The following is a 27,139-nucleotide window of genomic DNA, read 5'->3' as shown; positions in this document are numbered from 1 at the left end:
ATTTGGGAAAGTAAAAGAGGTGAGAACCGAATGGAAGGTGTTAGGAGATGAGCCCAGAAAGTCATCATCATAATGATCACAGCCAACTTGGAGCCAGGTTAAGTGTCCTGAGAGCCAGACTACAGAGTTAAAATGGGATTCTAGGCCATGAGGAGATATTGAACCATCTTTAATAAAGGAATGGAATGGGAAGCTTTATGTTTTTAGAAAGATGCCTCTAGTAGTGCAGACCTCTCAGCTTATCTGCCTATCTAACTTGAAATATTTCTGGTGTTCTGTCTCTGTGCATGGGAGTTTGAAACACACAATTGTTTTATTCATTCTGAGAAGTTTCTGGCTGGGGTTTATGACCTACTCCATGCTTCCAGCATCATATTTCTTTGAAGAATGACGTTGAAGATTACGTCTCTTCCTGAAACATATTTTCTCTCTGGGCTATCGGCCGGTGCCCTAATTTGGAGTCTTGAACATATAGTGAGGATAAGGTCTTGCTCTTTCTTGGGTAGTTGTGCTGGAAAACAACAGCGTGAGTACTTGGACTGTGCAGGCAGTACTATTTATTGAGTGGGAATTAGGGAGCTATTCCCTCCCTTTTATTTACTGCTCACAGCAGATAACCCAGATAGAATCCCTTTGCAATTAAATAGTAGATTACTTGGATAATCCTTTGTAACTGGTCATGCCTATCTTCTCATGTTGCCCCTTGACCCTGGTGTCATTGCAGTAGCTGCCTCATTTCGCTTATGAGTTCCTTCAGTGTTTAGAAGCAGCAGAAACCTCACAGCTTCCCTGGAGTGGGAGGGAAAGGGTGAAAGCTATTTCTCTCTGTCCTGAGGCTGGCAGGGTGGCTACAGCCTTGAATCTTGGACATACTACCCTACCTCCACCCTCTGCTTAGACCCACAGCTATGCGAGCTTTCAGTAGTAGCCTCCTCCCAAGAAATGCTGTGGTTTGATGAAGTAATAGATGATTTTTTCTTTTTCTTACAAAAGCTGTTCTCTTTGGTTGCTTTAAGCTGAGGGATTGCTTAACTCAAAGGATTGTTGTTGGAATGCAGAAGGCTTTTGTGCCAAATCATATAACCCAAATCACTTTTCTTTTTTTCTTGAAAACTAGTTTTGTTAGTTGCTTGGTAACTGGAGGATAGAAAGACTTAACTCATTCAGCACAGAGAGCTCCCGGTTTGAACTCTATTAGGCCATCACCTAATGAGACATATCTGAAGTTAGTGTGTGTCGAGGGCCTGTTCCTTGCACTCTCTAATCCATGCAACATTATGCGTGGGAGGTGATAAGTACATAGAAGTTGCGTGAGCTGTCCAGGATTGAAATTGTACAGAAATGTGCTTAGAATGGCTTTTGTCTGTCTTTTCTTCTGTAAAGAGTGGCAGTAGCTTCCGTTATGACATTTCCAAAAGGCCCAAAATTACACCTCTTATTGGAGTGGGAGGTTCAGGGTGGTAACTGTGGCATAGTAGAAGGAAAGAACATTTACTTTAGAGCTGGAAACCCTGTGACTTTGGGCTAAGCCCTTGTGGTCTGACCCCCAGTTCCTTAATGTGTGAGTATTGTGTATTACCTACATGCTTCTGCACCACTCTGAAGATTAAATGAGAACACTGTTGTAAACTGTGGAGGATTTAGAAGATGATCACTGTATCTTAATGCAGGCCCAGTGGTTATAAGTAGAGAATTAATTCAGTAAGATTGAGGCCTTTGGCTGGGATTGTATGGGCCAGAGAGGAGGGACAGAGATATTTTTCTGCAGAACTGGACTAAAAATCCATCGGTAGGGGTAATGTGCTCTTGGCCAATATGGCATTTGATGACACATCACTTGTGAATCAGGTGGCCTAATATAAAAAACTGCATGGGGCTGAGCACAGTGGCTCACGCCTGTAATCCCAGCACTTTGGGAGGCTGAGGTGGGCAGATCACAATGTCAGGAGTTCGAGACCAGCCTGGCCAACATAGTGAAACCTTGTCTCTACTAAAAATACAAAAAAAGAAAAAGAAAATATACAGCAGGGCATGGTGGCATGCACCTGTGGTCCCAGCTACTTGGGAGGCTGAGGCAGGAGAATCTCTTGAACTCCGGGGGGCAGAAGTTGCAGTGAGCCGAGATCACACTACTACACTCCAGCCTGGCGATGGAGTGAGACTCCGTCTTAAAAACAACATCAGAAACTGCATGGGATCCTCACAGATGCCTGCTGGCATCTCAAGGTAAGGGATCAGGCTTCTGGAGACATTTTCTCTCATCCAAATCCTTACTCCTCTTTGCTGGCCTATCTTCAGACTTCCCTTTTGTAGAGAAAGCAGGGAATACTGCTGTCTTCCCTTCCGAGACCGTGTACATCCTTAAGAGTACCTCAGACTTCCCACAGCGTGTTATTTCTAGTTCCTCATCCCATAAATATTTGTTGAATTACTACACAAACTGCTCAGCTTCATCTTCCAATTCCTTTTACATGATGAGTGCTTCAGAGCTTATAGAGGGCTTCCACATGTGTTATCTCCTTACAGTAGAGGTTGGGCTGGGATCTCTGGCTTTGATTGGTGATGCTTAGTGTGGTCTCAAAAAGAAAGAATGCCTGGACTCCTTGCTCCTCCTATTCCCAGTGTCTCTTTTTGGCAAAAGGCTTGAGTTCTTTGTGTCATTCTACTTGGGTTCTGTTGTCCCACAGTGGCTGTCTGTGTGGCTACAGGGTAAAAGCTGTCGTTATGTAATGTCTTTAGTGACCGCACACAAGATCTAAAAGAAGTAGCTTTTTTTTTTTTGCCTGAATTTAAGAAGATTGTTGTGCTTTGGCTTGAAGCATTGGTTGTTGCTGCGGTGGTTTGGTGGTTCATATCTGGTCACTGGCCTTTGATTTTTGGAACCTTTAGAAAGAGGGTGCCTTTTCTCCTCTCCCTGGCCACTGATTGCTGAAACCACAAGACATATGGAAATAGATTTCAGGGACTAGCCAAAAGGCATTCTGGTAGTTTGACTCACATGGTTTTAAAGGCTACCATTTTCTGATTGTGGCTTGTTACACCCTATACAGAGATACTACTAGTTCTTAGCTGTGTTAGGAATGTTTAGTATCTTTAAGTTTTGCTTTATTTAATATTAACATCTTAGAATGGGCGTTCAAAGAGAAGTTTAGGACAGGTCCCTTTCTAGATACAAGCTTTCACCTAGATGTTTTAGATGTTTGGGAAGTTAAAACAACAACAATAACAGAGAATCAGCTTGATACTTTGCCTTTTACGTCTGAACTCTTTTGATATTGTTTTGATAGGGCAGCACTTGGGATAGAACCGTTTATCTGCTGTAAATAGATAAATGTTGGTGTTTATGTAGTAGTGTTAGGGAAGCACTATGAAGGAGGAACTCACAGAATCCTAATAAAGGCCAGTTGTACATAAAATAGATATAATAATGCCCAGGACTTTTGTGTTGCTCTAAGGAGATAACACATGTGGAAACCCTTTATAAACTGAAGCACTGCTCACACAAGAGGAATTGGAAGGTGAAGCTGAGCAGTTTGTCTAGTAATTCAACAAATATTTATTGAGTGCCTACTGTGTGTTACCCTGTGGCAGGTACTGAAATATGCCTCTTTTGGAACTTCTGCATTATTGCCCTTAGGTTCTCAGAGATACTCCTATGCTTATAATTCCTTTTACTTGTAACTTTTTGGAGAGGGAGTAATAGAAATCAGGACATGGAAAGTTGTCTGGATGGTAGGAAACCTTTCTTGCTAGTGCCTCTGTCTTCTTTACTATTCTGTTTTTGAAATTCTACCTCTTCAGGTATTTGGCAGAAAATGGCCACTTCATGCTTTTCAACTTTATCTCATCTCCAGTTCCATTCATAGGCAGAGTGAAACGGTTCCATTTGGGTCCTGATTCTAAGTTCATAGGAGAAGAAATCGGGTTGGCACAACTAGGACACATGTCTAAACCTGGTCCAACTAAGTGCTTGTGGTAAGGGGATGAGAGTTATGTAGTTTCTACTTGGCAGCTGAGGGTCCTGTCAATTGGGGTGGAGGAGAGGAGACAATCATCCAATATCGTGGTGAACATGACTGACAAGATCCTTGACCTCACAGAGCTTATAGTCAGTCTGTCAGGCAAGAAAGACATTTGTATTAGTCCGATCTTAACGCTGCTAATAAAAACATACCTGAGACTGGGTAATTTAGAAAGGAAAGACATTTAATTGACTCACAGTTCAGCATGGCTGGAGAGGCCTCAGGAAACTTACAATTATGGTGGAAGGAGAAGCAAACACATCCTTCTTCATTGGGTGGCAGGAGAGAGAAGTGCAGAGTGAAGGCAGGGGAAGCCCCTTATAAAAACCATCAGATCTTGTGAGAACTCAGTCGCTATCATGAGAACAGCATGGAGGTAACCACCCCCATGATTCAGTTACCTCTCACAGGGTCCCTCCTATGACACATGGGGATTATGGCAACTACAGTTCAAGATGAGATTTGAGTGAGGACACAGCCAAACCATATGAACATTACACAAATGATTGTGGGGGTGGTATGGGTTGTATGACAGCTAGACCTAAACTTGAGCAGGAGATCCTGGAAACCCCTGTAAGGAATGGCGGTGGGTAGGGTTAACCAAATGAGGAAGGGGGATGATGTGGATCCTGGGAGGGCAGAGGGTGGTGGGTGAGGAATGAATGTTTTAGGCAGAAGTGGCAAAGGAAAGAAAATGCCCAGCAGTAAGAAAAAATCTGGCCATTTTGCAATACAGAGAACCAAATCTTTAAAATGTACAATGGCTTGCTTATGTGGCCATTCTCTTTGACTTAGAGTGGAAGTTCTTTGAGGGCAGGGACCATCTTTTTTTCTGTTGCCTTTGGAACCAGTTGGCATGTGGAGAATTTTATATGGCAGGGCACATTTAGTTTCGTTAGGCAGTTTCTGAGTACAGCTTCTTTCTAGCTTATATCTGCTCTGAAATCTTATATGTCCATCACCATTCACTGGAAAGATGGATTGCATACCTTACAGAGTGTGCTTTTGATATGGGTGGCTGTATCCCCACCCAAATTTCATCTTGAATTGTAGCTCCCATAATTCCCTCGTGTTGTGGGAGGGACCTGGTGGGAGATAATTGAATCATGTGGGTGGTTTCCCCCATACTGTTCTCGTGGTAGTGAATACGTCTCACGAGATCTGATGGTTTTATCAGGAGTTTTCCCTTTTGCTGGGCTCTCATTTCTCTCTCTGGTCTGCTGCCATGATTGTGAGGCCTCCCCAGCCATGTGGAACTGTGAGTCCATTAAACCTCCTTTTCTTTATAAATTACCCAGTCTCAGTATGTCTTTATCATCTGTGTGAAAATGGACTAATACAGCTTTCTATCCCTCCAGATTGGCAAAGAGGGTTTTAAGGGAAATTGTGGTTATTTCTGGAAGGATCAAGAATTGTCAGTTTTTCTTTCCTGTGTAAGTACTGCTTTTATATTATTCCTGCCCCCACCAAGCTCCTAAACAGATGTTTCAATGGGCATTGTTGGCTATGCTTTTGTTTTGAAAACTTTGAAATATTATTGAAAGAGGAGATGGTAGAAAAACCCCATAATTGATTCTAATATATATTTAATTTGGCAGAACTTGAGAGAGATTTGCTGGGATAAGGCGGGACATTTCTTTGATCTCCCAGACTTCTTATCATGGAAGGCAACAGGTGTCACAGCACGGTATGTTAATTACAAGTTAGATTATGTTTGCATTCTTCCATTCTCGGATGTCTGTGTATATATTGCTTTCTTAACTCTCTTTGACTGGATATACTGTTGGTACATCTGCATGTGATTTTGCATACTTGAAACATCTTGAATCTATCTTCCACCTCCACTGCACATGCCCAAACACTGTTGTTTCTATTACTCCTGGAATGTGAGTATCCAAGGTGAAGACCATTCATTAAAATTGTTCACGTTTGAAAGAGATGCAAAAAATCCAGAATGAAATATGGGTTTTTGCAAAGGCACTTTTTACATGATGAATAAAAGGAAAAAATAAACACACACGCACGCACGCGCACACACACATACACACACACACACACACACACACACACACAGTCATGCGTTTCTTTTTTTTTTTTGAGATGGAGTCTCGCTCTGTCACCCAGGCTGGAGTGCAGTGGCTGGATCTCAGCTCACTGCAAGCTCCGCCTCCTGGGTTTACGCCATTCTCCTGCCTCAGCCTCCCGAGTAGCTGAGACTACAGGTGCCCGCCACCTACCTCTCCTGGCTAGTTTTTTGTATTTTTTAGTAGAGACGGGGTTTCACCGTGTTAGCCAGGATGGTCTCGATCTCCTGACCTCGTGATCCACCCGTCTCGGCCTCCCAAAGTGCTGGGATTACAGGCTTGAGCCACCGCTCCCGGCCGAGTCATGCGTTTCTTAAGGACAGGGATACATTCCGGGAAATGTGTTGTTAGGTGATTTCATTATTGTTGCAAACATCATAGAGTATGCTTTCGCAAATCTAGATGGTGTATTCTACTGCACACCTAGGCTGTAGGGTATAGCCTATTGCTGCTTGGCTACAAACCTGTGGAGCATGTTATTGTACTGAATATTGTAGGCCATTGTGCACAATGGTACTTATTTGTGTATCTAAACATAGAAAAGATACAATAAAAACACAATGTAAAAGATAAAAAATAGCCTACTTACATAGGGCGCTTATAATGAATGAAACTTACAGGACTAGAAGTTGCTCTGGGTGAGTAAGTGAGTGAGTGGTGACTGAATGCAGAGGCCTAGGATATTACTGTACACTTCTATAGACTTTATAAACACTGTACATGTAGGTTACACTAAATTTATTTTAAAAATTTGTTTAATAATTGTCCTTTGCTTACTGTAGCATTTTTTACTTTATAAACTTTTAAACTTTCTTACTCTTGTAATAACACTTATCTTAAAACAAAAACACAAATTATACAGCTGTACAAAAATATTTTCTTTATATTCTTATTCAATAAGCTTTTTTCTATTAACTTTCTTTTTCACTTTTTAAACTTTTTTGTTAAAAACTGAGATACAAACATACACATTATCCAAGGCCTACACAGGGTCAGGATCATCAAGATGTCACTAGGTGATAGGAATTTTTCAGCTCCATTAATATCTTTTGGGACCACTGTCATATATGCAGTCTGTTAGTGACTGGAATGTCATTGTGTGATGTATAACTCGTCTGTGTGTGTGTGTGTGTGTGTATGTGTATTTTGGCCTCTAATGTTAACTAGGAGATTCAAGGAAGCTGATTTAACTGGATGGATGTGTTATATACTTGTTTGCTTTTTATGTAAATGTACCTCAGTTATCCCATATTGTAGAAGTATATATGTTGAAGTCAACAACTATTTTTCGGTAAATTATGAATGTTAAAAATAGAGCATATGCTACACAACAGAGACTTGTATAAAATGTTCATTGAGTGTGAAATTGTGGCTACTGTAACAGAGTGAGTGTATGTGTGGGGATATATAGACAGGCTGGATATGAAATCTCTAAGTATGACAAGCCTCTTGTCATGATGACCTCAGATTTAAGGAGATGTATAAGGTCAGGGCAGGTCTTCTGATCTGAAAAAGATTTAGAATCTGGGTTGAACAAACCGGTAAGGAAGGGAATCATTTCCCAGAGGATAGATAAACCTCTAATAATCGGGGAGGCAGGTATTGTATCTTAAAATCAGCTTATTTAGACAGGGGCCAAATCTTACCCTCTTTCCTTCTTGTTTAAACTCAAGGGAAGCCAGAAATAGCAGTACCATTTCTCCTATCTCATTTTTTTTTGTAGTGAGTTGATAGGGTGTGATAATTCAGCAGCAGGGGCTTCTAGCAGGGAGATAGCAGAGGACGTTTCACAAGCATGTCATTCTTAATGTCAGCAACCCCGAACCTCTTTGCGATTAAACAATCATTAGCCAGAGGTCCCGGGGCAGAGAGATGCATGTGCTTGTGAAAATGGCCTCTGCAAACCTCAGGTACATGCCATCTCTGGCAGGAGATCCCTGGAGGAGTGGTGTGAGCTTTACCCTGGAAGATGTAATTAGTCACCATTATAGTTATCACCAGTGGGGAGGGCAGTGTGTAGGTGAAGATCTCATCTTGGGCATTCCTCTTTTGGTGTGATGTTAATTGTTCAAAGTTATTTCTGAGAGAATCTTTCTCTAGGTTTTTTCCATCATTGTACATCCATGAAAGAAATGTTTTGATCATTTTGGCCAGATGGTCTTGTTTGTTAGTCAAGCAGTGCTAGTTGTCATGTATATAGGCAATACCCTATTGGCCTGCAAACCCAGAGGACTCAAAGCTGGAACTAGAGATGGAGGAGAACCTGACTTTCCTTCTCTTTTTCTTTGATGTTGTACTCAGCACTTTGACTGCCTCCCTGATTCTTTCTGATGGCTCTAGGTATTCTGTGTCCCATTTCCTGGTTTCCAGTGCCATATTCAGGGACCAAGGAGAGGGCTTTTTGAAGCTAGCTGTGGCTCAGATAGAGTTAAGTGCATTGGCATGCATACACACAGTGGACTCACAATGTGACTTACCAGCTTTGATTTTACCACACTAGTTGTGTGACCTTGGGCAAGTCTCTTCCCTTCTTTGAGTGTCACTCTTTTTGTCTATAGCATGGGGATTGTTATATCTATCTTGCAAACTTCTTGTGAGAATTCTGTTAAAGCAATTTTTCCAAATTAGTTGGATTATAGGAATTACCTGAATGATTTTTTCAAAACGCATATCCCCAGATCTTCTAGTTTTCAACCTAATGAATCAGAATCTCCATGGGAGATGTGAGAATTTGTATGTTAACAAGTGCCCAGGTAGTATATGATCAGGTAACTTTGGACAACACTGCCTAACAGAATATGCGTGAAAGTAGGATGTGACTCTGAGTGAGAGATTGGAAGTGTTTTAAGGGCCTAATGAATTTTTTGAATTTAAAAGTTGTAAACAAAAAATATAATTCTGAGGCCCCCTGCCATCTGAATGGACCCCTTCTCTTGGCCAAAGGTATTCCAAAGTTAATCCGAAAAACCAGTTCAGGCCATAATGGGAAGGGTGGGGGTCAGACATTCCTCCTTATACAGTCCTCCCTTTTGGAATTCAGGAAAAGCCAACCAACACTGACATCAAGACAGACCTTAAGTCTCATAAGAAATGTTTACAATCTATTCTTTCTGAAGCCTGCTAAGTGGAGGCTTCATCTGCATAATAAAACCTTGGTCTCCACAACTCCTTATCCTAACCCAGACATTCTTTTCTATTGATAATAACTCTTTCAACCAATTGCCAATCAGAACATTTTAAAATCTACTATGACCTGGAAGCCCCTGCTTTGAGTTGCCCATCCATCCAGATCAAATCAGTATTAACTTTACATGTATTGATTGATGTATAGAAACAAGCTGTGCCCCGACCACCTTGAGCAATTGTCATCAGGACCTCTTGAGGCTGTGTCATGGGTGCATCCTTAACCTTGGGAAAATAAACTTTCTAGATTGATTGAGATCTGTCTCAGATACTTTTGGGTTCACTAAGTGGAGGGCGTCTTGTTAACTTATCAGAACATGCTTGGGGGCTTCTGGCCTTGCCTTTGACAATCTCAAACCTTGAGGAAGCAGAAAGTTTAATGCTCAGAAATTATTTATTGGCTGTCTAGTCATCCCTGCCATTTTTATTGGCTGTGACACTCATGACTCATTCTATTTTCATTAGTATAAATTAATCATCCCCTTCCCCCACTCACCCCATATTTGTGAGCAACTTCAGAGACCTCCCTTCCCATTTCCCTCTGTTCCAGAGAGCAAAGCCTGTGGACCTTGGGTACCAGATTCCTCTTGCAAAGGTGGTTGCCCTTTCCCCTGGCCCACTTACAGCTTGCATCTATCTTTCTCTCTCCTGTTTACTCAATATTTCTTCCTTCTGTATTTCTATTTGCATATTAAGGTGGAACAAGGAGCCCCTCTGAGCTTTCTTGATTATAGATGGAAATAATGACAACACCTGCTCCATGGGGTTATTGTAGAGAAAGCTTCTAACACAATGCTGAGAAAACTTTTTAAAGGTGTTAGCAATTTCATTTAGTTCCCTCTCTCTATCAGTTTTGGCAATGAGTCTTTACATTAAGCATAGAGGAAAGAGGGAAGTCCTTGTGGTCAGACTGACCTGGTTTCAGTGTCTTCATCATGTGCTGTCTACAAGAACCTGGAGCAAATTATTTACCTCCCTAAGCCTTATTTCCTCATCCATAAGCCCTCTCAGGGCTATTAAAAGAGTCAGAGGTTCTCTGGGTAAAACATGTAGCACATAGTATTTACACAATAACGGGTTCTTTTAATAATAAAAAATCCACATTGTCTGTTCCCTCTTCTAGAGTAAGGAAGATGAGGGTCTGAATTTGAATATGCCAATTCCAAAAAAAACTTTGGGTAATAAAACACCAACGTGACATCCTCTGGGCCAATGAGAGGTTGAAATTTGGTGTTCATTTGGCTCTTACATGTGATTATTTTGGGAGGCTTTGGGGAAAATGAGTGCCAAAAAGGCTAGAGAGTCTTTTTAAAAAATATATTTTAGTAGAGTTAAGACTAACAAGTGATTGAATTTCATGTTGTCTAAAAGCTTTCAAACTTGTTTTTGGCAGTGACAATATGTAAGAACATCTCTCCTTTCTCTCTTCCTTCTCCATTTTCCTCTCCTCTCTTTCAGGTTTTGTTTTTGTTTTTTTTTTCCCCATTCTCCCCTTTTATTGTTCTCATCCTCCGAAATATGGCAGCTACTTTTGTTTATCTGGGTCACTGAGAAAATCACCAATTGGCCCATGATTACTTTGTAATTCAGCTCCATTCTTTTTCTTATATTAATGAAAATAATTATTGCTATTTTTGTTAATAATAATAATGGTAATTATCATTTATTGAGTGCCTTTCCTTTATCTGTGCTAGGCATATTTAGCAAATGTTAGCTCTGTTAGTCCTCATGACCATCCTTACAGCAGGTGGTGTCATTACCGCTTTGCAATTCAAGAACTGAAGCAGAATGCTTTAGTTATTAGCCACATTCTTGCTATTAAGTGGGTTACTGTCTACAATTTTGATGACATGAGAAATGGGAAGTCATACATTTGAATAGTATAATAATTTTTTTGTAGTCTGAAAAATATATGTATAAATGCTCCCTCTAAAGAGATTTGAGGTGGCTAATAATAATATAAGAAAAAGTGGTACAAAATAGAAAAAAATCAGAATGGAGTGAAAATAATGATAGGATAACTGAGCTGAAGCTAAGAACTTTAGAGAACCTTTAGAGAATTCATAACTACTAATAAATTTGTTTCTAAGCTTCTTAGTGGCCAAAGCAAAGACAGAGCTTGATCAAGATTAACTGAATAGAACAGATAAAAACCTCACTGCTGTTCAAGGGAAGTAGAACTTTTTCTAACATTGGGGGTCTGAGAGAAATTAATCCAAGATGATCAAGGGTAGATAATATAAATTATTTAAAAGTATGTCCTACTAAATTTAGTTATAATTTTGAATAAAATTTTAATTTTAAAATAGTTTTAGGATTATAGAAAACTTGTGAAGACATTATAGAATTCCCATATACTTGATATCCAGTTTCTCCCATTAATATCTATATTATTATGATACATTTGTCATAATTAATGGACTGATATTGATATATTGTCATTAATAAAATTCCATACTTTATTCCAATTTTTTTAGTTTTTACCTAATGGCCTTTTTACCATATTACATTTAGTCACGACTTCTCAGGGTCTTCTTGGCTGTGATAGTTTTTGAGTCTTTCTTTCTTTTTGATACCCTTGATAGTTTTGAAGTGTATTGGTCATGTGTATTGTAGGATGTCCCTCCATTGAAATTTGTCTGATGTTTTTCTCATGGTGAGACTTGGGTAGTTTGTTTTTGGGAGGAAGACCACAGAGATAAAGTACCTTTCTCATCATATCAAACGTACACACTCTTAGCACAACTTATCAGTATTGATGTTCAACTTGATCACCTGGCAGATATATTGTTTGTCAGGTTTCTCCACTATAAAGTTACTCTTCCACCCCCACCATATTGTACTTTTTGGAAGGAAGTCACTCTGCGCAGCCCACTCATAAGGAGTGGGGAGTAGTTGTGCTTCGTTTTCTTGACACTGTAGTATCTACATATATTACTTTGAATTATTCTTTATGGGAGATTTGTCTTGTCTTAGTTCACTATTTTTATGGCTTTGAACTAAAATAAATTGTTTATAAGGCTTCTTATGTACAAATAAGAGACACTCTGTAAGTTTGGTTTACAGGTTAAATGTTACAATTTCTGAGACATTTCTGTGGCATATGCGAAAACAGGGTTGAATTCCTATAACTTAGGTTTATTTTTTCTTATATTTCTTTATATTAAATTTACATATTCTACTTATTCATTTTACTTTTCCTCTCCCCTCCATTATAATGTACAATTCTGTGTGAATTGTTAGTAAATATTCTACCTTTTCCTTTAAAGAGATGAATTTATGGCTTTTAGAAACTGAAGTCCCTTTAAAATAATTATTATGTTGCTGATTTGTGTGGTTCTCTGTGTTTTGGATTTATAAAGGATATTGTTGTATTGTTATTCATCTTGTGGGTTTTTACTAATCTGTCAGGAGGTGATTATGTTGGGTTGTTGATCGTTTTCTAAATATAATTCATAGTATCTCAAATACACTACCATTATTTAGACTCTTATTCTACTGATTTTTCTTTTGTTAATTAATTGGAAATATGCTTTGTACAACTTTTTTTTTACTTAATATGTTGTATTTTTCATATTAATATATAAAAATATTTTTGACATCTGTATAGTATTCTATCCTATATCAATATTAATTTTGTCAAGGGTTTGGGCTTGACGTGGGATCTTATTTTAATTTGTATTTTTGATTATTGAATGCGATTAATTTTTCTTATATTTATCAACCACTTATGTATGTCATTGTCAGTTACTAATTATGACAATTAGTATTACATATTTCAATGATATTTATGTCAATTGCTAATATTTGTATTGGGAGTTCAGTGTTTTCTTTAATTTTGGTGAGAATTTTTAAAAAATTTTTTTGCAGTATAATTTCCAGAAAAATTTAAACCTACAGAAAACTTGAGAGAAGGGCATATTGAACACCCTTATACCTTTTACCTACATTAATCAAATATTAACATTTTATTACTTTTGTGCTCTCTAGTGCACACCTTACCTACCTCTGACACAGACATGTGATTATTTTGCTGAATCATTTGTAAATAAATTGCAGACCTCATTCTCCACCTGATCACCCAATAGTAACAACATTTTCCTTTATAACCACAACATCATTGTCACACTTAAGGCAATTAAAATTAATCCTCATAGTCCCTTACAGGTATCCCTATTGTTAAGGATTCAGAGGGCCTCTCACTTTTTCTTGCCATTGGGGTTCTGACTGATAGAGACTACATTAAAAAATATTAGCTAAATGAGGTGTGAAAAGTTGTCTTATTATCTCAGAAAATACTCTTTAGCCTCTAGTGTATGGAACTTCTAATATACTAGACAGATAATACAGCTCAGAAGTGCGGTTAAACCCTGTCTGCGTGTTAAGGCTATGTGTACATACATAGGAGTTAGGGCAAGAAAGAAGACCCGGTTTGCCAACCCTATCTCAAGTCTAGCAACTTAGCAATATGAATCCAGACTTGCTTGCGTATGATTACCACGTGGCAGTGGGAAGCCATGCTGGTCACACTTGGGCATAGGAAGTGAAAGTGTGAGCTCATTATTATCACCTTATCTTTAACACAGTGACCCTTAAAATGTGGCTTAATGTATTCCAGTCTCTTAATGATTACATGAATTTCCCCTACCCTCTTGGAGAAAATTGAGTAAGAGGATGGGGTGCAAAGTCAACTCTGTGTCCTCTGGTGCTTCTCTGAGTGGAGAGAGGAGGTCGGGTGGAAGTCTCATTCTCCCCAGAGAGTGGAGGCAGCAGCAGGAGAAGAAGGGAGAAACTTGCACATTAATACCTGCCTGTGACTACAGTCCACATTCCTTCCTTGGTGCTTGGCCTCTTCATCTCCTGTCTCATTTGCTTATCTAAGAGTTGATTTTTTTTAGAAAACAGCTTCAGATATATATAGTATACATATTTACATATAATTCACATACTACACAATTCACTAATTTAAAGTATACTATTCAATGATTTTTGGAGATTACATTACTTAGTTTTATTAATTTTAATAATACATATAGCATAAAATTTGCGATTTTAATTATTTTCAGGTATATAATTCAGTGTCGTGAATTACATTCCCAATGGTGTGCAGTCATTACCACTATCTATTTCTAAAACTTACTTATCACCCCAGACAGAAACTGCTACCCATTAAATAATAACTCCCCATTTCCCCTTTTACCTATCCACTCTTTTTTTTGAGACAGGGTCTTGCTCTGTCACCCAGACTGGAGTGCAGTGGCATGATCTTGGCTCACTGCAGCCTCTGCCTCCAGGGTTCAAGCGATTCTTCCACTGCAGCCTCCTGAGTAGCTGGGACTACAGGTGCACGCCACCACGCCTAATTTTTGTATTTTTAGTAGAATCGGGGTTTCACCATATTGGTCAGGTGGGTCTTGAACTCCTGACCTCATGAACCGCCCGTGGCTGAGTGAGCAGATGAAAACTTGACTATTTTTATCCCTCCCTCTCCCCTCTTAACCTCTAATCTACTCTATGTCTGCTATGAATTTGCCCATTCCAGGTACCCCATCTAAGTAGATTTATATAGTATTTATGCTTTTGCGTCTGGCATATTTCACTTAACATAATGTTTTCAAGGTATGTCTATGCTGGAGCATGTGTCAGCCTTTCTTTTTTATGACTGAATAATTACATCCCATCGTGTGCATATTCTACATTTTGCTTGTCCATTCATCTGTTGATGGACCTGTTGGTGGACATTTGCATCGTTTCTACCTTTTGACTATTGTCAATGATGCTGTGGCGAACATTGGTATATAAGTATCTTTGGGTCTCTGCTTTTAGTTCTTTTCGTTGTATATCTAAGGAGTGAAATTGCTGGTTCCATAGGGTCATTCTAAGTTTAGCTTGGTGAGGAACTACCAGATGTTTCCACCATGGCTGCATCATTTTACATTCCCACCAGAAATATATGAAAGTTCTAATTCCTCCATATCCTCCCCAGCTCTTGTTTCCCTCTCCTTTAAAAAAATTATACCCATTGTAGTAGATATAAAGTAGTCTCTTATTGTGGTTTAATAATTGATTTTTTTAAATACTATAAATCTGTGGAATGAAAGTAAAATTGATTGAATTTGTATCATTCTAGAAGTAACTTTTTTTGGCAAGGATTCCCCAGGGAATGTCATAAAATTAAAAATTAAAGGTGTCTGAGAGTGAGAGGGAGAAGCACAGTTACCTCTGATACGCTTGATGCTAAAGCTCCTTGATTTGCATGGTTTTATGGTTGTGTTGAAGGATGATTTCTCAGAACAGTGGTATTTAAAGCAGCTCTTCTAAATTCTAGAAAGGATTCAGTCATCCTGTCTCACCAGTTTATTTTTTAGCATATTTGATAGTGCTGAGAAATAACCAGTAAATATTAGATATTCTTTGCCGTTATTTTTGAGAAAGAAGCGTGTTTTCACTCTCTACAGAAGAAATATCCTTATCTCTTCACTAATGATAGTAGAAATAATAGAAATTTCAAAATAACAGTTACTTAAACACATAAGGGCTCATTCTTTTCTGTAAATAAATATAGATATATGGAGTCTTAGGCTACTGTGATGTCCCCATAAAGTCATCAAGGACACTAGCTTTTTTGACATTTTTTAGCCCTGAGTTCTATTTTCAGGATCACTTCATGGTCCAAGATGGCAGTTGAAGTTTCCATTATCAAGTCCACAGTCCGTGTAGCAGGAAGAATAAAGTGGGAGTGGTGCATACAAAGGTTGTGCCTCACATTGGAGTAAGCCTTCTTTAAACAACCTTCTTAGAAGATCTAAGTCATACTTTGTGCTTGTATATTATTGACCAGCAGCTAGATTTATAATCAAACCGAGGTGAAAGGGAATCTGGGCAGTGTAGGCTTTTATCTGGGTGGCTTCCTATCCAAATATTGGGGGTTTCTTACTAAAAAAAACGTAGAATTGATATGGGGTGGGTAAAAAGACAATCAAAGTTGTAATTTCTCAGTAAATTACATTGACCAGTATCACAGACACAAACTTATAGTCCAATGACAGTCACAAGGAGAAGCGGGGAAGGTGGTGATCATGAGGGAGGTGGTATATAATCTGAGCAATGTAGCTCACAATTTTCATCATTCATTCATTCATTCATTCGTTCACTCACTTATTCCTTATATATATATTAGTAAAACATCTGTGAGGCATTCTCTCCCTAATCCAGTAATTGATAGGTACACATTTATTTATATTCAAAACCATATAAAAGCCAAATAATCCTTAGTTCAAAGTTTTACTCTGCCACTTTTAAGATAAATCCAAACTCAGTTAAATAGCTTGTGGATGGGGTGAGGAAGAGGGACCATTTAGAAACCGAGTAAACCTGTGGTTTGATGACCTTTTTCTCCACCTCCTCCCTGGTTTGGGGATATGATTTAGGCTACCTGTGGAGAGTGTCACCAAAGTAGGCGTCTCAGAGACATTATGGGTGTGAAGAAATGGGTAGGTGCCCAGGAGACTTCAGGCCAGCCCAGCCTGAGTTCAGAGGCTTAAAGTCCAAGGAGGGCGAGAGAGGATGAAACATGCTGGGTCAGTGGAGCTGGAGGCAGTGGGGGAGTAGGAGGGAGTAGGAGGGAGTAGGAGGCACTAACATCATGAGAAGCATGTGTTAAGGCACAGGTTCTCAGGGACTGTGCCCTGCACTTGTACTCACTTGCCACATCACTGACTGTCCCTCTCTCTGCTACACTGAGGCGAAGTCTGAGGAAGGTTGAGCTTGCTTTTTTCTGTTTTCATTAGTAAAGCAAATCTGGATAGAAAAGGGTGAGAAGCCCCACCTCTGTCCTTTGGGGGAAAGGGTAAAACTGTGTGACCTCGACGATTATGATGTGCACCCCTCACTGAGAACCACTAGTCTGAATCTGTTCCTTTTCTATAAAGCTTTTTGCCCAGTTCTCTGCTGTGTACATCTAGACATGGATTTTATGTGGCTGAAAGATGATCTCTAGCATGACTGTCATTTTCCAACTGAGCAGCAATATAGCTTTTCCTTTACTGAACAATTTTCTCTGAGACCTTGAATCACTTTTGGAATTTAATTTCATTTGCTCTTTCAACATGATAAAGTAGAACTCTCTCTGAATTTGATTCCTCACTTACAAATAAATATGATACTATATTCTCTGTTGAAAATGTTTTGGAACTGTGAAGATGCTAGAGAGTTAGATCTCATTTTTCAGGGAACAGAACTGAAACTCAGAAGGGTCTCATTCTGAGGGGGAAGCCAGTGTGTGGAATAAGAGTTAAATTTTAAGGGGTAGTTTCCTGGATCATGCCTTGCTCAGGGGTCCTTTTCCTGACCCAAGAAGGCCTCCCTCAGGATACATTGGACATTTCAGTCTTTGTGAACTCTTAAATTCATTTCTTACCCAGGGTGGCTAACTCTGTCAGTGGACTATTTTGTGAACTTCATACTTTTGGAATATGTTATACTTATGTGATTCTTGGTAGCCTCAAGAACCTTGGTAGAGGTTCAGATCAGTCAATCTGGTTAAAGGTATCAGTATTCAGTCTTGGAATTAATGGCACTAGAGCTCTGAAGGCTTGGCGGTTTTCAGGACCTACATCACAAGATACAGAAGTGGTGTGGCTTGGAGCTCGAAAGACTCGTGTCTGGTCCAACCAAGTAACTTGGGGCCCCTGGCACCCATATCAGAGTTTTCTCATCTGCAAAATGTGCTGCTTGGATTAGGTGATTCATTTAGTACTTCCCAGGCCCAAAGTTCTGAGTCTGTAAGATGTGGTGAGGTTGACCAACATCTCCTTTTGGATTCTCCTTTAAAACTCATTCCTTTGAAAGGAGATTGCTAAAGTCAAACCTTAGAATCTAACCCTTTGGGCTACAATTTAATGTTAAAATGCTGTACCCTTTCCTTTCCTCCTTTTTCTCCTTTACTACTTCTATTTTGTTTCTTTTTTGAAAGTATACCTTCTTTCAAAATTTTTCTTCATTTTTCTTTCTTCTTCTCTGTAAATTATCAAGGGCCTTTGAAGAGAATTCTTAAATGTTATTAAGAAATTGCAGTTGGGGAGCCCTTTGTTCCCAGATCATTTAGAAGATTGCTTTTCCTTTTGTTAAATACAAAAAATTGTCAACCTGTATTGTTAAAATGTGCCAAAAACTGCATTCACCAATAAAAAATGTCAGCTCTCATTATTGCCCAGATATTATTCTTTTCAAAAACTGAGTACTCTTGCCAGGCTTTCTAAACAATCTTCAGCTCATTCATCTTACTGGTTTTGTTACATTTTGAACCTTTCTGGGTCTATATAAGGTGGCAGCCTGTCTTTTAAAAATTAATGGGTTCCAAATGCCATTCAAACCTATTTCCGCCCTTAACCTCCTCTCCTCCCCAACTCTGCCTGTTAGGAGTCTTATGTTCTGTATAAATATTGAGCTGGAGATAGTTTCTAAAGAGGTGTTTGGACCTTTAATTAACATTGACAGCCTGTCTGCTTAGGATTTTGCTCTACTGTCTCCATGGAAAAGTCAGGTAGGTCAGTATGGGGGAGGAGGGACCTCTGCAGTGGATGTGTTCCTGGCGGCTGGCCCTAGAGACACTGCACTCTGAGCCAACCATGAAGTCATTTTGAATTTAAGGAGTCTTGCTAATCCAAGGCAATGTGTCTTAATTTGACAAAGTAAAGGCTGTCCGATAAGCAACCCTAACTATAAGTTCTGTGAAACAGGGGGTGTTCGTAAGTTTAGATTGTGCTAGAGAAATGTGGTGATGTGGAAGAACGGGCTCATTTTCTCCTGTTTACTCCCTTTCCCACCCCATCCCCCTCCTCTCTCCCTTCTCTCTTACTTACTTTGGCCCAAATCAGCCCTGCAGTCTGGCCTCTGCAGTGGCTTGATGTGAAATTTGAGAAACATATGTAGTTTTCTATTTCAGGAAAATGATCTCAGGGATTGAATGTGTTTTTTTGTTGGCTGTTAAGCTCTGATCTTGCCCAGTGTGGTTTTTTGATGATGGGAAAGAGGCTTCGAAGTGCTTTTTATCAGAATTTCATGTAATAAAACTTAAGGTTTGGTTTCTTTATTTTGGCCCCCAACCCCCTCCCAGGCTCAGGACACAATGTCGTCTGTTCTGTCAGAAGTGGGAAGAAGTACACATTGTTCATATTACAATCACTTCTTTGCTGCTTGCACACACATACATAAGAATGGTCACTGTGTCTGTCCTTCACAAAAGCTATTTTAAATGTAGTTCAGTGGAGGACCAAAGGTCTGCGTAGTGTCTTTTACAAAGGAAAAGGGATCCGTTAGGGGAAAAGTCTGCCTTTGTTTTGCCTTGGAAGGGCCAGTATTTTTCTTTGTTCTAGAGGTGAGTGCCAAGAATGGGTCTAGTGCCCTATCAAACAAACTTCATTAATCCAGCCCTGCAAAGGGTACACTGATCAGCTCCACTGCCGCCTGTCAAGAGGAGGGCTGGGAGAGTTAGGCAAGTGGGCCAGGGCAAGGCTGGTATAGGGAGTGGCTGAGAGTTGGGAGACTGGAGATGGACTCATGGTGGACTTTTCTGTTAGCTTCCACGTGAGCTGCATGCCTGTTGCCTCTGAAGGTCCGCATCAGAATGAGGTATGGCTCCAGCCCTCAAGGAGCATCTAGGGTAGTGGTGGAAAAAGGTTCCATGAACTGTGAGTGTCTGTTACACGTGAGCCTCTTGAAGACAGTAGCATGTCTCTTCATCATTTTTGTCTCCAGGGAATACTTGCTCAATTAATAAGAGAATGATGTGCTATGATGGAGGTCTCCACAGGATATGCAAGGATGCAGAGAAAGTATCTACCTACCCTAGACTTGGGATGGGGTGAGAGGGAAGAAGGAGCAAGCACAGGAAAGGCATATCCAGAAGGAAGAGAGCTCATATTTCTGGGCATTATGCATGTTGTCCTATTTGATCCTTACAGTGTTTCCTTTTTACAGAGGAGTAGACTGAGACCCACAGAGGTCAAAGAACGCATTCAAGTTCACACAGTTACTGAGGGCTGAGAGGCTGGATCTGGACCTAGGTGTGCATGACTCCAAGGTCACTTGCTGTGGCCCATGTTTTTAGCAGAGGAGAAAGGATGAAAACCCTAGTTCTTCTCACACTACACTCATCTCTGCCCCCTTTTTTGTCCCACAGTGAACGGACCAGTTTCCTTTAACTTTAACATCTAGTCTTTATCAAAATGTTTTGGAAAAGTTTGAGAGATTATCAGGCAAGGGAGAGGCAGAGATGGGCATCTCATGAAGTGAATGCAGCAGCGTCTAGGCTTCAGGGCCCTTCACTTGCACAGGGAGTTGTAGAATGTTCCAAGTGGGGAGGGGTTGCAATCAGAAAGCATTTCTGTATAAACGTTTCTGATCTCAGATAAAAGAGACCTACATCCTCAAAGCTCAAGGTATTTGTTTTTAAACTTTTTTCTTACTGTAAATAAATATTCACTCTTGTACTTAATCTCATATTCGTAATCGTATTCCTTTTCTTAAAGAGCCTTTACATAACAGTTTCAGGCCCTACAGAATCTGAGAGCATCCTTCATGGAGGAAGGATAGGAGACTCGAGGGTGAGCGGTTGAACTTTGGCTTTGGTGTAAAATGCCCACCCTGGGACTTATTGTGTGACCTTGAGCAAGTTACATACCATTTCTGCACTTCATTGTCTTATTTATATTTCATGGGCTTGTTGCGGGATTGAATGAGTTCATGTGTATAAAGCTCATAGTACAACCTGCTAAGGACTCAACATTAGCTGTTCCTGCTGCTGTTTTTATTATTTGTTACTGGCGTATAAGATCCAGGCAAATGGAGCTAAATACCATTGTCTACCATTAAAACATTCACCCTCTGGAGGGCATAGTGCAAGGGTAACTTTAGATTTGCATTGAAAAACCCATGGACTATTACTTTACATATTTATTTCCTTACCATCTTCAACTCCTATCCAGACAGCTCCAAATGCATATTATTGAGAAAACTGGTGATATTTTCACAGCACTGAGACTAAGCTTATCTCCTTCTGGTCCTTATCACTCACCAACCTTTCAGCCACATCAGACATCTCCCCAATCTCTGGGCAAGCCAGGCCTTTTCATGTCTTCTTGACTTTGCACATACCGTTTCCTCCCTGCAGAGTATCATTCACCCTTTTTTCTTCTTGGCAACTGCTATTCACCCTTCGACACCCAACTTAAATGTGATATTATTTGTGAAGCTGTTCAGACTCTTTTGGGCAGTTACATACTCCTGTTTCATTTTTCCTGTAGTTCTTTAAGAACTTCTGTCATTGCACTGTAATTATTTCTTGACATATATTTTTCTTCTAACAGTGTAGGAGGTCTTTGGATGAAGATGCTACAGTCGATCCACCTTTATATCCCTGGTGCAGAGTGAGTGACACGTGTTAGGTGTTGAGAAATCTGAGAAATTGACTGAAAAGCGTTATTTTTTCATACCATTATATTTTAAAAGTCACAATAGTTTGTTCCAGAAAAGTTATATTTTTCCCTTGGTGTATATTCTAATTTAAAAGGTGTTTTTAATGCCTGACTGATCTCCAATCTGTTATGACTTTGTAGCAGTTTCTTTGTTTCCCTACATTCAGCCTTCTGATTTAAGCAGATAATGCTTGGAAACACCTGTTTAAGTTGTAGCTTCTTTGCTAGTTGTAACTTCATGAGTGCAGGGACCATATAGTTCTGTTCGCGGCTCTATCCCCAAGTCCTAATGCAGCAGTTGGCAGTTCTAGAGGTAGAAGAAATTATAATAATAATAATAGTGCTTGTATTTTATACTTAACAGAGCACTTAACATATGCTGGCCACTATTGTGAGTATTTTAGGTATATATTAACCCCTTCAGTCCTCCCGATATCCTTATATTATATGTATCATAATTATCATTTATTTTCTACAGATAAAAAGACAGTCTCAAAGAGGCTAAGGAACTTGCCCATGGTCACACAATGGTTGGCAGAGTTGGAATTTTAACCTGGGCAGTCTGGCTCCCGAATTCGGGCTGTTTACCGTAATGGTTCACTGCCTTGATTAGTACTAATTAGCTTAGTACTTGTTTGTTAACTAATTATTAAAGGAATCCAGCAGAGACCTATTTCTCTAATGTAAAGAGTTCATTTATTAGGCCAGTAACCTCCCTAAGCTGGTTGTTCAGGAAGTATGGCCTTCAGATGAGCAGCATGAACAGCATCACTTGGAAATACACTGGAAATGCAAATCCTGTGGCCTCACTCCCACCCTACTGACTCTGAAACTCTTGGGAGTGGGACCAAATTATTTGTGTTTTAAAAAACCCTCCAGAAGAATCTGATGGATGCTAAAGTTTGAGAACCACTGACCAAGACTCAGCCATTTTCTCTGGAATTTTACCCCCGATTTTTGCTTTTCTTAAGAAGTCATAATTTTGGGTATTTCACTTTTGCATACCCCTGATTTTTGTGACATTAATGTGGGGACTAAGCTCTAGCCTCAGTGAATGTTTTTGCCAAGGTTTCTGAGAAATTTTGAAGGTTTCAGGTGTGTCTGTAGCTTGACAGTGTTTGTTTCTTTTGATTTTTTTTTTCCCCGATAGCTTTTAGGATCAGGAAATTTAAAAAATATAGTACCTCCTCCATTCAGCCCTGCTGTCTCAGATTCCCCTAATTGATGAGTGTAGAAGGAGCCCAAAGATGCAGGGGTAGCAGAAAGGGGAGGTAGCAGAATCAGTGAGTAGGGAATCAAAGTTTGATGTTATCACACTTCCTAGAAATGGCCTCAGGTCCTTTGGACTGTTGGGTGACAAATGGTAGAAAAAAAGGACACTGGACTTCAAACTGGACTTGGAATCCCAGTTCAGTCTCTCTACCTATGTGATTCTAGGAAAGTAATTTTTCTGAGCAACAGTTCCCTCATCTTTAAAATGGGGATAATATTACTAACATTTTAATGATGTGAGAATCTATGGAGATGCATGATGAGCACTCAATTCGTGCTAGTTATATCTGTACTGAAGGAAGCTGTAAGAGAGAGAGTTAGTCACTAGCATATTTACCAGCGAGTGTTCTTAAGAAATGGATTATAGATTTTGCAGAGCAACAAGGAATCCACAGTACTCCAAAATGGCTGGTATTCCAAGGATCGAAATTCTGGGAGGTTCAGTTGCAGAGAAAACTAGGCACCAGTTTGAATGCATTATGTCTTAAATCTACTTTTTTTATGTAAAAGGTATCTAAAAGTGATTTAACAATGTCAGGATTTAGACTTAAGTTTTTTTTTCTGTTAAAGAGGCCATTGCTGAAAGTCAAGACCCAAGGACTGTACAAATATTGATGCAACTGTCAGAGATACATGGTATTTGACCTTCTATTAATAAAGACAAATTATTGCATTTCTGTGATATTTGAGTCTGCAGGAACTTCCTTTAATTCCACTTGTATTCCATTCCACAGCTACCAGCACTGCTGGGACAAGGGACGTGGCATTGTGTTTCTGATTTACGAGGTGGAATATTAGTCTGATTTACTAAACTGAGAGTCAGTGCAGGTTCAGATAACAAACAACATAGTGAAACTTCCTGAATGACAGCCACAGAAACAACTCATGTATTTGGTGGTATCACAACAAGTTTGGCTAGATTTATCCACAGACTAGAATACAAACCATGGAGGAAAGAAAGCAGGTAAGCACAAGTAAACAGAGGTCAAGGCAGATACTAGTGGACTATACTGGTCGTAGGAGGACTTTGTGGAAGGTTTTTTTGCGGACATCTGCAGGGCTTAGGCGGTGAAGTGCTCATTATGACTATTTGCCAGCACCATCCCACTTCACAGGTGGGTGGTTCCTTTTCACCAAGATTTTAATGGCAGGTTGTGCCCCATAAAAGGGCAGGGCGGTATACCCTGTATTAGTTTAAAAAAGGTCTCAGCCTACACAGGGCAGCATTTTTATTTTTTACCCTTACCTTTGCTCATTCACAGAGGGTACTTCGGAATCAGTCATCTAAACCTCAGACTTCAAAGGGAGCTCATTCCTGTTTGACAATAGTCGTATCCATTTTGCCAACTCTTTGACCTTTGAAATGACATATACTCAGTCAGGTCTGACCTGTCAACTGTCTGTAAAAACCCATACAGATCAAGAACTTGCTATTTTCAAGAGCACATCTAAAGGATGGGGGCCCTTCTAATTTTGTTTCTCCAGGACTTGTTTTGGGAGAAGCCAGCTGCTTCTTCTGGTCTTAATGAGATGGGATTCTAGATGGGTTGAGTCTGTGAGGCCTCAACTTACATGATAACCTTGTGTCCTTTTATTATAGGTTGCACGTGTTTTAGCCACTCATGGCAGCATTTTTCTCCAGCTACAGTCAATTTTGTCTAATTGTTGATCATTTTACTGGAAAAGGTGTTTTTTGTTTTTTGTTTTTTTTTTTGAGACAGGATTTCACTCTGTCACTCAGGCTGGAGTGCAGTGGCACAATCTCAGTGCACTGCCACCTCTGCCTCCCAGGCCCAAGCGATTTTCCTGCCTCAGTCTCCTGAGTAGCTGGGACTACAGGTACATGCCACCATGCCTGGCTAATTTTTGTATTTTTAGTAGAGATGGTGTTTCACCATATCAGGCTGGTCTTGAACTCCTAATCTCTAATGATCCACCTGCCTCAGCCTTCCAAACTTTTGGTATTACAGGCATAAGCCACTGTGCCTGGGTTGTAAAAGTATTTTTAAAAAGTGTTTACAGAGGCCATTTGCTATGGGAAAATGGGATATGTTGACCTCCCTGCTTACATCCATTTGTGGGCTTTTGGTTGTGAGCATCAGTTCATATGCAATTTTTGGGACCACTCTTGAGTATGCTTTAAATAATTCAGATGTCGAAATTTTTTGGAATGAAAAAGAAAATAATCTAGAGAGAAGTCCAATTTAATTATACTAGAACCTGATTTGCTGATTAAATTGTAAAATTCCTAATTGTAACTTGGTCATGTCTTTGCAAAATAGTAATAATAATATTAACTTGTATTTATATAGTGCCTGTCTTCTCAAAGAACTCAAAGCAGTGTCCTTTTCTGTATCCCTGCTATTCCCAAAACATGTTTGTGGTGATGTATGTGGCTTCAAAATGTGGATTTATCATTATGAAAGATAAATGCATGTGGTGATGTTATTTATTAGAATCATATGTTATTGGAAGTACCTAACAGTGGGTGTAAAGGAAGCTTGGTCAAGTTTCCAATAGAGATTTACAATTGGGCCTCTTTGTATCTCAGTTTCTTCATCTATATAGTGGGGATAATAGTTCCTATTTTATAGAGCTATTGTGATGATTGATTGTGTTAATACATGTAAAGCATTGACACAGTAATGCTGGGATAGTCCTCAATAAATGCTATTGTTTGCATCGGTGTTACAATCAGTCTAATAAATATGAGTTAAAACTCCCCTTTGTCCCTGGCTTGTTGTGTCATCTTGGGCAATAACAGTAACAATCAACACAGATGCTCTTTATTGAATAATAGCTTATATGTCAGGCATTATATTAGGCCCAGGATATAATTATTTATTACTTATTCCTTTAACTTTCTTAAATAGGTATGATTATACTCATTTTATAGATGAGTTAGGTAAGTTTTAGAGAAGTTAAGAAACTTTCCTATAGTAACAGAGTTAGATTACTGGCAAAGTGGACTCTCTGAATTCTTGTTTTTGTACCTACTTATGTTCTCCTGAACCACAGTTTTATCATTTATAATAGGGATGACAATAGCTCTTTGTAGGGATTAAATATTGTACATAAAGTACCTGGCACTTATTGTGCATGCTTAACATGATATACAATGATATTATTATCCTCTCCAATTAGAACTTTCCACTTTGGGAGGCCGAGGCGGGCGGATCACAAGGTCAGGAGATCGAGACCATCCTGGCTAACACGGTGAAACCCCGTCTCTACTAAAAAATACAAAAAACTAGCTGGGCGAGGTGGCGGGCGCCTGTAGTCCCAGCTACTCGGGAGGCTGAGGCAGGAGAATGGCGTGAACCAGGGAGGCGGAGCTTGCAGTGAGCTGAGATCTGGCCAGTGCACTCCAGCTTGGGTGACAGAGCGAGACTCCGTCTCAAAAAAAAAGAACTTTCCATATAATAGAATTTTTTTCTTTGTGTTCCTTATGCCATGCATATATCTTTAGAGATTAAAAGACAGTTCTTAAGAATGGATTCTTGCATTTCTGAGAACTTCAGAATCACACTTGTAATCTGGTGCAGTGTATATACACTCAGTGATTGATGTGTTTATGTGTACTTTCCATTCCGTTGAGTCTAGAAGTGTATAGATGCTCAGTCTGTTTGCTTTGTAAGGAACATCAAAAATGTTCAAAATCGTGGATGGACTTGAACATGAAAACGCCTTGGCCTCAGAGTTTTGCTTTTCTGTTTGTTCTCAAAGTTGTTGAGGAAACTGACTTAGTTAAAGCTAAGTGTTTAGAAACCAAGTGTGTTTTGGATGGTAAGGTGGAATCAGCATTATGTATATTAATACATTGTTGGTACCAGAAACAACAACAATCCCTTAGACTGGTGTGTGCAGATATAATAAATTTCATGATGTTTCAGCCTATATTTTCTGCCTTAATAAGTGAGAGCACTGCAGAATTGGGCTACAGGCCACTGCCCCATTTCTCCTTTTGTAGTCAGATCTTCCATGTGAACGATAAACACCCACTCCTTTCATTTATTCACCCATTCACTCTTTAACCTCCTGCAATATAAGCTGCATGCTTACCACCTACCTTAAAGAACACCAGTGATTTCTTTTTTTTTTT

General features: G+C 39.5%; 1 protein-coding gene across 2 annotated transcripts in view; it reads left to right on the top strand.

Annotated features, from left to right (window-relative positions):
* FGGY (FGGY carbohydrate kinase domain containing) overlaps positions 1-27,139 on the top strand; it is a 441,241-nt gene that overhangs the window by 67,952 nt on the left and 346,150 nt on the right. For both annotated transcript variants that reach the window (XM_011941258.1, XM_011941249.1), the window contains one exon: positions 5,621-5,709. In XM_011941258.1, coding sequence (XP_011796648.1) covers positions 5,621-5,709 — 89 coding nt within the window. The remainder of the gene's footprint in view (positions 1-5,620; positions 5,710-27,139) is intronic.

The sequence above is a fragment of the Colobus angolensis genome, unplaced genomic scaffold (assembly GCF_000951035.1).
Source record: "Colobus angolensis palliatus isolate OR3802 unplaced genomic scaffold, Cang.pa_1.0 Scaffold102, whole genome shotgun sequence".
NCBI classification, from domain to species: Eukaryota; Metazoa; Chordata; class Mammalia; order Primates; family Cercopithecidae; genus Colobus; species Colobus angolensis.
This window is presented reverse-complemented; position numbering and strand designations above follow the sequence as displayed.